This window comes from Camellia sinensis, chromosome 10 (assembly GCF_055761805.1).
Source record: "Camellia sinensis isolate YWXY chromosome 10, ASM5576180v1, whole genome shotgun sequence".
NCBI lineage: Eukaryota > Viridiplantae > Streptophyta > Magnoliopsida > Ericales > Theaceae > Camellia > Camellia sinensis.
In genome coordinates, this window is record NC_138970.1 from 37,852,619 (window position 1) to 37,864,193 (window position 11,575).

The 11,575-nt window shown below is 26.4% G+C and overlaps 1 protein-coding gene across 1 annotated transcript; it reads right to left on the reverse strand.

Annotated features, from left to right (window-relative positions):
• Positions 1-1,255: 1,255 nt before the first annotated feature.
• Positions 1,256-9,145, reverse strand: LOC114282083 (galactinol synthase 4). Its single transcript, XM_028224720.2, has 4 exons — positions 8,736-9,145; positions 3,670-3,990; positions 1,924-2,058; positions 1,256-1,701 (listed from the first exon to the last, which is right to left on the reverse strand). Exons 1-4 carry the CDS (start codon positions 9,027-9,029, stop codon positions 1,591-1,593), a joined length of 861 nt encoding a protein of 286 aa, XP_028080521.1. The 5' UTR covers positions 9,030-9,145; the 3' UTR covers positions 1,256-1,590.
• Positions 9,146-11,575: the final 2,430 nt, after the last annotated feature.

Consider the following 11,575-nt stretch of genomic DNA (forward strand, 5'->3'; position numbering starts at 1 on the left):
ATGGGCTTGGTTCAGTGGGTTTGGCAGATTAATTGTTAGACTTTCAAGTTATTTTGAATCAGTGGCCTATTGAGTAATATTAAGAATCATGAAAATAATCATAAAAGATTTTTTATTTTTAAATTATACATATAATAAATCATCATATATTAATCAAATAATGAAAAATTTTCATAATGTATTTCATAATATTTTTTTTTATGATCCCTAATATTATTCGTGGCGTATTAGGTTAAGTAAATATTTTTTTAGTATAATTACTCTTTTATTTATTGACAAAAAAAAAAAAAAAAGCTAGTAAACAGATTAGATTCAAGCGGAATCTAGAGCCAATTTAATGTAATTTTTTAGATTGACTTTTTAATTATTATTATTTTTTTGTCTTTAATAATTTTTTTTAAAAAAAATTAGAAAGTAAAAATTTAAAGGAATTTATAAAAAAAAATTGATATCCTTTATTTTGTCGGCCGGCAGTGGATTATTTACATGAAAAATGATTCAGACCTCTCAAAATAGAGTTCTAATTGAGCATTAATTTGTCTTTTTATTCCCCTTTTTTTGTCTTTTACTTCACTATTTTTTTTTTTTTTTTATACCTCGCCAGCTAATTAGAGCTGTACTGCAGCAGCTCTAATTAGACCTCTGCAGCAGCTTCGTATTTACATTTATGAGAACAATTATATTAAATTCAGAAATCATAATCCACCGACATAAATCTACCCAATCAACATAAGAAATAGAAAATAGTTCATAATCAATTGTTGTCTTTGACAACGATTGACGTTCCAATTAATTTGTCCGATGGATTTCGTAATACCAAATTACTTGCCGGATATTTTTATTTTGAAAGAGAACTGTCAAATTGAAGGATCATTTGGGAATTGACTTGTAGTGATTTTTTAACATTTTATAAAACAATGATTTGATAAATTGTAATAACTTTTTAATTTTCAGCTAAAATATTTAATTCTTAAAAATCGCTTGAGTTTGAATTTCGACATAAATAGCCGAGAGTAGATGCCACATATGCAATAATTTGAGGAGGGGTTAACTAGGCCTGTTGTTTGGCCCATAACCATTGGGTCAAAACATATCAAAATTGCTGTAAGTAATTATTTTTGTAGAGTATATCTGATTTATAAATTTTCTTTTTTAAAATCTCCACACAAATATTTATTTTTTGATTATCATTCACAAGAAAGATACCAACTCAAATTTATTCACGAAACTGGCTACACAACTAAAATCAACAAAATATAAAGAAAGCCTGGAACATTTATACTATTTTTGAATCTTACACATTTAAGGTAAAAGAAAATGAGGGGGGAAAGAAACATTTTCTTCACCTCAAATTCTTATCAATTTTTTTTTGGGTTTCCGTACACAATTCTTTTAAAAAACTCATGACCCAAACATAACTTAACTGTTTTAAAATACAGAGACTTACAACTACAACAATCTGTCCACCATTTTATTTTCATTGCCACCGTGGAAGGTTTCTTCATATTGTTTAGTAGGCATGCATGACTTATAGAACAGATAAATGTAGATCTATAGTAAATAGTTGGAACATAATCTTTGTCCTTGAAATTAATTAAGCAACTCATCATTATAAACATTCCACCATTTTGCAATCAACATTTTGACGTCTTCTCTGTGCATGTTATCTTCTTTCGGAGTGTAGTTCCATGGTTTTGACCCCTAATTTTTTGGAAATGAAAGTGAGAAAAGGGTTGAGAAAATAGGTTTCTCGTCTACCAAACTATGGATTCGCTCAAATAAATGAAAAATACTAAGTACACAGAATTAGACACAATTCTTTCACATAAGAGATCTATTAAATATGTAGGTCTCAGCCCAATATGAAAGTGTTGTGTCTAATTCTGTGATCAAATATATATAATATAAATTTAAAATACTTACAGTTGCACAGTAGTGCACCACTTTAACTTTTTCAAGCTCAACTTTCTCCGGATGATGCCATAAAATTGGAAGAACCAAGTTGTAGATCACGGGAATAGGTTTGAACTTGTTTCTGAAGAACTTGTTCAATAAATCCTGTCATTTATAAAAGGTATAATTCTATCTTTACAAATAGAATATGAATTATGCACATAATAATGTGATTGAACAAATAATTGCAACCTACTTATCTCATTTATTGGTGGACACTTTGTTCATTTCTCTCCAAAAAATAAACAAAAAAATAATGAAACCCACTGTCTAAATCAATAATAATTAAATTGATATAATAACAATAACAATAATAATATAATAATAAAAATTTTATGGTCTAAATATATTTTTATTGTGGACGACATATCTCTATTTGGTATAGGCGAAAAAAATTACGTCTTTATTTTAGTGGGTTATTGAACTTATTTTTAGGTTCAATTTTAATGATCTGAATTATTCATATTTTAAGATTTGTCATGTATATTATATCTGTAAAAAATCAAATCAATCAAATATCAAAAATCACGTGAAGTAAAAGTTTTATTAAACAATAAAATTGTTTATTAATTTTTTTTTAATAAACGGTTTTTAATTCTTTCGATATTCGATCAATTTGATTTTTTACAGATATGATGTACATGATAAATTCTAAAATGTGAATAATTTGAATAATCGAAATTGAGCCCAAAAGTGGACCCAATGGCCCATCAAGTAGTGAGTAATGGAGAGGATCCTTGCTCAATTTTAATAGCCATGTGCAATCGGCTACGGTTTTTTTTTTTTTTTTAAATGTGAGGGATTTTAAAATTTTTATTATTTTATATAGGTGTAAGATCTATATGGTGTGGATCCTAGATATTTGATAGAAATTTTGATAAAATTTTTAACGTCTCTAATATTTTTTTATTTTTTATTTTTTACTTCTCAATTTGTCAATCCCATCAAAAGACGAATTGAAAGGTTGGAAAAAGATGGGTAATACGATCAAATTTATTTTCAAAAAGAAATGAATAATAATGAAATAGATATAAAAGAGATAAAATAAAATCAAAGAAATAAATTAAATTATATATATTTTTAAAAATCTCACCACTAAAATATTATAATAAACCACCAATATTACTTATTAAAATATTAATATCTAAAAAATACGAGATTTCACATTTCTAGTCTGGAAAGATTTAGAAAGTATATTTTTCAAAAAAAAAAAACACAATAGACAAAAAGAAAAGCAAAGAATCCTCTTGTTTTTAGTGAACTTTTCTATTTTATTTTTAGTTTTTTATAAATATTCTTATAGTCTTCTACTCTTACAGAAGTGAAAAGTATTGTAATTTTATAAAAAAAAAAAAAATTATTAAAAAAAAATCTATTAAAAAAGACAACAAGAAACCATCTAATTGAAATGGAAAATTTTCTCGTGTGTAATATATGTAGTATATAACACTAACATAAAATTTCGTAAATTTTCAGAAATATATAAAAGTGATTTCACAAAAATATATAAGTTGAACACAAATTTATGTAAATTCAAAAATCACGTAAATTCTTACGAACTTCTGCAAATTTATGTTCAACTTATATATTTTTATGAAATTACTTAGGTAAGGTCATGAAAACTTATGTAATTTTATATTAAAATTACATTCAGTGCATTATACATCGTAATATTTCCCGATTAAAATGATAGTGATATACACGTGGATAACTCACCTGGTCTCCAAAGGGTCCAGGAGGAGTGATGTGAAGAGCCTTAAGTAAGTTCTGATAAGTTACACGAGAAGGCTCGAACATAAACATTCCGGCATTGAAGTACAAAGGTGGAGGTGAACCCATCTCAGGTGGCCATGTCACCTTATCTGGGCATTGCTGGCAGTACCCAATCGAGTACTGGGGTGATTGGCTCCATGACTTGTCACAGAAGCAGTCCGAGACAGCATAGAAGTAACCATCAGGCAATTCAAAGAGATGGTCGATGTTGTCCATGACTAGGATGTCTGCATCCAGATAGATCATCTTCTTGTACTCTTCTAACTACACATTAAACCACCAAAATCTGTAATTGGACCTTTTTTAATTCAATTTTATTTATTTTTATTTTTTTGATTTTTTTATGTGAATTGAATTTGATCATAAAATCATATATAACTCCCTTACATAACTCACTTATTTGAGATGGTTGTGTTAGATTTTGTGTAGTATTTTATTATTATTATTATTATTATTATTATTATTATTATTATTGTTTAATTACTATGTTTTGATCCAAGAAAGGCCAATTTTTATGTAATCTGATCAATCAAACACAATTCTCTTAAATTGACATATTTAATGGGGAAAAATTTTGAAAAAAGTGATGAGTAAGAAATATAATTGTAAAATGATAATGGTAAAAAATTTATTTGCACAATTCAACACATAAATCATTTATATATTTATTACTTTACAATTATTTTATACTCTCTATTTTATTATATTCTCGTGTGAGGGAGTTATGTTAAAAAAATGCTAACCTTTACTTGTTGAAAGGAAGCAAATATTGCTATCTTTAAATTAATAAATAAATAAAAAGCAAATATGTTTGTATTTTATTAGTTAACTAGCCGTTGCACCCGGTTGTGCACAAACGGTAATAGAAAAATGTCTAGTCATTTGTTTTGAATTAAAATGAAATGACATATAATAATATCGCATGATTCTATACAAAATTTTTATGACAATATTAGGAATTTAGAAAAAGTACTCAAAAAGTTATTTAGAAAAATATATTTATGAATTATAATTATTCTAAATATGACTCATATTTCACAAACTTTAAATCAACACTATCTATTTCATTTTTGGAGTAAAATTCAGATCATCATTTAATGTACACTGTATTTTTCAAATTTTTATACAAAAACGTTCACATACTCTTCTATTTTTTCTTATGAGAAAATGGACTGCTTCCATTCTCTCTTTAAATGAATAGACAATAGGAAAAAATAATTTAATTCTTAAAAATCTTTATATGCTGTAGTCACCATCAGTGCACCACCACCAATATCTTTCCATTATCACTCCATCATCACCGAGTCCAAATCCTCTCCAGCCCATCTCTTCAGCTCTCCCTCCAATCGACAGACAGGATTTGACCACGTCACTCATAACAAAATCTACAACTCAAATTTACTATAAAAAAAAATTAAAATTCATTCAACACACAACACATCTGACACTCTTTGTCCCACGTCATGTCCCACCATTCACACAAACACACACACACGCACACTCTCTCTCTCTCTTCTAATAAAAAATTTAAAAAATTATTTTAATCTTTTTAATTTTATTTTCATAATATATATAATTTTTAATATAAAAATTAATTTTATAAAATTAATGTCATTGAAAATATATCTTTAAAATAGACAAATATTAAATATATTTAATAAAAAAATTAAAGTAAATAAAAAGTAATTACTATGTTTAGTTATGTTTTGAAATTATTATTTTTTAAATATAAAAATTAATTTGATGAAATAAACACACAAAAATCATATATTTTTTAAATTTTCAAAAACAATCTTCATTCCAAAAAAAAAAATCATATCAAAATAATTTTTTTAAAGGAAATAAAAAACACACAAATCTAATCTGTGCATTTAAAAAAAAAATACACAAATTCAATCTGTACATAGGTGCAAATCAAATACGACATGTTTTTTTTATTTTCATCTGATTTTTTTTTTTTTTTTGGAATGAAGATTATTTTTGAGAATTTCAAAAATATATGATTTTTGTGTGTTTACTTCATCAAATTAATTTTTATATTTAAAAAATAATAATTTCAAAAAATAACTAAACATAGTAATTACTTTTTATTTATTTTAATTTTTTATTAAATATATTTAATATTTAGTCTCATTTTAAAGGTATATTTTTAATGATATTAATTTTATAAAATTAAAATTTTATATTAAAAATTATATATTATGAAAATAAAATTAAAAAGATTAAAATATTTTTTTTAATTTTTTATTAGAAACAGGAAAGAGAGAGAGTGTGTGTGAGTGGTGGGATGTGATGTGGGACAGAGAGTGTCAGATGTTTTGTTATGGGTGACGTAACTAAATCTTGAAAAGCTGGAGAGGATGTGGACACATCATCACCACCCATCCATAACCACTTTCATCACCACCACTATTCAAAAAAAAAACTTAAATAATAAAGGAAAATGATTGGTGGCCCTAAAAAATTTGCCCCTAATGCCCCTAATTTTCATTTTTAGAAACTGTTTTCTTTTTTTCTTTCTTTTTTCCTTTTTTTTTTTTTTTTTTTTACCTAAAGTGGAAGTTTCGGGGCATTCGAGCCCCGAAATTCGGGCCCTCAAGCAGCGCTGAATAATAAAAAAACGGAAGTGATTGAGGGCCCTAAATTTCGGGGCTCGAATGCCCCGAAATTCCACTTTAGGTAAAAAAAAAAAAAAAAAAAAAGGAAAAAAGAAAGAAAAAAAGAAAACAGTTTCCAAAATTGGAAATTAGGGGCATTAGGGGCAAAGTTTTTAGGGCCACCAATCATTTTCCATAAAAAAAAATGTAACTAAATAAAAAAAAAAATTGAGTAAGAAAAACCAATTTTTTTGGTTTTTATTGATTTAAGAAAAGAGGTCTACTCCTCGTCTAAGACCTAAAATTTAGAAGAAAGTTTGATAAAAAAAAAAAATAGAAAAAATGTAATTAAAAATTTTAAAAAAAAATCAACAAAAATATTGCAAAAAAACATTTGTCAAACCAGTCCAAAGAAAAAGTTTTATATAATTTTTAATTATTCTTTTTGAGATTAATTATTCAAATCTCCTATTTGTAAGGTTGGTATTCTATTAGCTCTACTTCATTATTTTTAACCAAGAAGATCCCATTTTCAAAAGATTTTTATTTATATGACTATTTTACCCTTATAAAAACACAGAAAGAATTGAAAAGCGTCAATTCATTAACTGTTTAAAAAAAATTATTAAGTGTTCTAAGTATACCACATGATAATATTATCTACAAATTACTAAACATTATGCCCTATATTCCAATACAAAATTGTCTCCACCAATCACAATTCTTTTAGGTAACATGTGACAATACCCCAAGAGCGCTAGACAACTTTTCCTCACTCATTATTTATTTTGTTGTTTCAAAACTTAAAAATTTTATAACTTTTATTATACATATTTATTTTTAAATAAAATTTATATTTCACAAGTCTACACAATGAGATCTATTAAACAAGATTAATATTGAATATAAAATTTTAAAAAATTAAAATATTATTTTTAATTGTACAAAATTTGACAATTTCATAGTTTGTGAAATTATCCAGTAAAATTGAGAAATTTCTCAATTTTTTTTTTCACTTTTGAAACTGATAGCATTATTAGTTGTTTTTTTTTTCAATTTTAGAACTAAAATATTATCTATTTTTTCAGTTAAAATTGAGAATTTTTTTAGTTTTGCACGAGAATGTTTAATCTTCATACTCCTTCATAGATAGAAAATTTTCAATTTTGCATTAAATGTTTTAGTTTTTTTTAGTTTTTTCAATTTTGCACAGAATTTTTTCAGTTTTAAAATTGATGTCTTAAAGTTTTGAAAATCAAAATCAATGTCACATTATCATGCTCCTTTATAAACAATCACAAAATGATCCATAAAATGGGACTTGTTTGTAAATGTTTTTTCTTTTTTATAGAAATTATTTTCAGTTAAAAAATATTACAAATAGAGGTCTGGTATATTTTATGCCACAAAAATTGATTCGTTAACACAGTTCCTCCCCCTAAACCCCCCGAATGACATGGCAAGTAAAATTTAAAAAGTTGACTCACAGTTCAATATTTTCTTAAAACTCTCCTTACATGCATTCTATTTTATCACCTCATTTGAGAAATTTTGAGAGGAAAAAATTATATAGATGTATCACTGCAATTTATGCCACATTAATCCAGTGAGCATTCTTATTCAAGTGCAAAAGTTAGGCCCAAATTTTAAACTCAATAATGTAGTAATCAATTAAAATATCTAAGTCAACTTTCTCTCTCATATTTTCTCTAGTTATTAGTCAATTGTCTCTCTTACATATCATTAGGTCTATGGAGTGAGTCTAAAAAGTGGGTTTGCATATCATTTTCCTAGTCGAATTATGAGTCTTACAAATATATGACATTGAAATTAGTTCTTGGAAATGACGATAGTATACACTCCTCGAAAGGTGTGTACCATATGCACTTTATAATTATATTTTTTTATATATAATTTCATATTTTTTGAGTCATAACTTAAAATAATAAAAAAAAAACAAAAAAAAAAAAGAAGTCATAACTAAACATTCATGAAGTATAACTAAAGATTTCAAAATAGTGTCATTACTACATAAAAGAATTGATCATAACTAAAGAACAAAATGAAATAACTAAAGATATATATGATAATGAGTGTGTATTGTAAAATTCTCCTTAATTCTTTACTTCCTATCTAAAAAAGTATTTAATTAAAAAAAAAATTCATTATTTAACAAACACAATAATGCTACATCTCTTAATTTATTACCCCCAAATGACCCCTAATAATATAATATTGAAATTAGACCCTGCATAATAAAATATTTAACTAATTAAAATTTGACACCTGTCAAATATATCATTAAAAATAATTTTTAAAAATGATAAGTTAGTGTCTCAAGAATTTCTATTAATCAGCAAGTCAATAATAGTAGCAGTAACCATAGTACGGCCGTTCATTGGCTTATCTTACCTTCCATATACCAAGCTTGGAGTACCAGAGCTCATAGTATGGGCTTTCAAACTCAATCTCGCTCTCCGGTGGATACACTGCCTCCATCTCTCTCACCACGCAACCTTGACACCTCAAGATCTTACGGTGGTCCTCCGGCACGTCCGGCAAGATTACCACCACAAGAGGGTAAGCACTCTTCACCTTCTTCAAACACTTAGCCAATGCAATCACACCTTTCACATAATCAGTATTCCCTGCTAAAAATGTCACGTATGCCCTTTTTGAGTAACCTAAGGGCGAGTTTAGGGCCATATTGTGACAAGATTTTACTATGTAAACTAAAGAGGCTTGTGGTTTGTGGGTTGGTGTGTTTGATTAAGGTGTGATCGGAAATGCCAACATACTTGCTAGGATTGGCAATAGCTTGTTCCTTAAATAGACAGCCAAATGAGGAACACATGCATAACAAATGAAATCCAAATGTAACTTAAGTTGACCCTTATTGACTTGGATTTTTCTTTGTTTTTCTTCTTAAACTTTAGAATATATATATTTTTTAATTAACAAAGTAAGAATTTCATTAAAATTATGAAATTAAATGTACAAGAAGATGTAATGCATCGAGAAAGGTTCAGACAATACAAAATATTTTTACTATTGTTACTCGTACTTGTACAACCAACCATTTACCTCCACAATTTTTTACTTTTTTTTAATGTTATTATTATTTTTTTAAACCAAAAAAACCCAAAACAACACAAAAACAAAAACAAATAGTTTAGAAGCAATTTAAAAAGACAAAATAGGTTATTTTAGTCACAAAAAATAAAATATCACATCCAACCTATAATCATTACATTTTTCTCTCACAAAAAAGTCAAAAAACTCTTCCTAAACTAAATTTTTTAGCTCAGACTAAAATAATTAAAAAAATCAAAAAGACAAAAAATCAACCACTTCTTACACGGAGGCTAACTAGAAAAACAAAAAACAACAACCCCAAAATCCAACCACACTACAGCAACCACACTCCAGACATAGAAAAATCCAAAATCAGCACTCTTGATTATTTTATATTAACCACAACTTTAACACCCACTAATCCATAACATCAAAAATGGGTTACACGAGTGCTTCTTAGAATATTAAACTTTAGAACATGTTTAGGAAATCAAAAACCCATAATATTAAACTGTAGAATATGTTTAGCCTATGTTTGGAAATAAGGTTTTGTGGCTTTTTTGGCTAAAATAATTACAAAAAATAAAATAAATATTTTAATCTAATAAGATAAAATATCACATTTAAATCATAATCATTACATTCTTTCTCTCACAAAAATGTCAAAAGTCATTCTCAAACCAAGTTTTTTAGTCCCATTACATTTTTTCTCTAAAAAAAAAAGCTAAAAATTATTTCCAAACTAAATTTTTTAACCTCAAACTAAAATAATTAAAAAAATCAAAATATCAACCTCCTTTTCAAACGATGCATTAAGAAATCATAAATGGGTTACACAACTGAATGCAAAATTTCATCTATCCATATGTAGTCTATATATGTTGGATTTTTGTGTTGTTAACATAATTATATGTTGGATTTTTGTGTTGTTAACATAATTGTCGACTTTAGTTTTTTATGTATAGTACACAGAAAAGTCACATTTTTGTCGTTTACTTTATGGGATTAATAATTGCTATTCTAATATTTTCTGTCGTCTTGTCTTAATTTATTTAAAATTATTAAATTATTTGAAAATTTTGAGTTGTATAAAAATTTAAGACAGGCGGTGTTTGGCAATAATTTTTTTAGATTTTTTTCACTAATAGATAGTTTTTACAAAATCGAAAAAAACAAATCTAAATAAAATATCATATCAAACTCCATAATTATTTTATTTTTTCTCTCACAAACATTACATCAAATCACAAAAAAATCTAACTATCTTTCCAAACACAAAAAAAAAAAAAAATCTAATAATATCTTATAACTAAAAAAAACTTACATAAAAACTCACTTCTCAAACACCCACTAAGGTCTTGTTTGGGAACAGGCTAATTTAGTAACTTTTTAGCTAATTGGCTAAAATATGAGCTAAAAAAAACTAGTATGTTTGGGATGAATTTTTAACTTTTTACGAAAAGATGTGCAAAAAATATAAAGAAAAAAAAAATTTTAATTTTTTAATATGAATTATTAATTTTTTAATTAATTTAAAAACTTTTTGATTAAAAAATATGATTTCCAAACGAAACCTAAATAACTCTATGTAAACTATTGGACATAGTCAAAGGATATTTTGGAATAGGGTATTCTTAACTAACAACATCCCATAGTATCAACGACTAGTCAAATCAGGTGGACAGTTTGTCTCCATTTCAATTATTACGGCAATATAAAATTTCACATTAATCGGTGATACTATCATGCTTTATGAAAATAAGTTACTGTAGTAAATTTTTGGTCTAATTTGATTGTTTTTTTTATTTTTATTTTTTATATTGGATGTTGGGATTTATTTACCTGGATTTCAACTAATCTCAGAATTCACGGAAAGCATCCCATTTATGTAGATCAGACAAATCTCGAAAAGAATTCACAGACGTGACTTTAAAGAACAGATTATTTCTACTCAGAGTTAAATTTGAGATTTAGAGAAAATACACTCCTAGGCCCTATATTGCATCAATTAGGTCAATCCCTTAGGGTTGACTACTCTTGATTGCTTCACATATGCAAACCAAACCAAACTAAATCAAGCCAAGCCTTAAGTTACATCAAATGAAATCGACTATATGAGTACTTGTTCTCCACTTGACTTTATCAACGGCCATTTGATTAGTCAAATTTAAGAGATT

Bases quoted from the DNA above. Each gene is read 5' to 3' on its own strand.
- LOC114282083 (XM_028224720.2), bottom strand. From the start codon at position 9,029: ATGGCCCTAAACTCGCCCTTAGGTTACTCAAAAAGGGCATACGTGACA. The intron at 3,991-8,735 runs GTAAGATAAGCC...TTTAATGTGTAG, and splicing joins CCAAGCTTGGTATATGGAAG to TTAGAAGAGTACAAGAAGAT. The intron at 2,059-3,669 runs GTGAGTTATCCA...TATAAATGACAG, and splicing joins CTGGACCCTTTGGAGACCAG to GATTTATTGAACAAGTTCTT.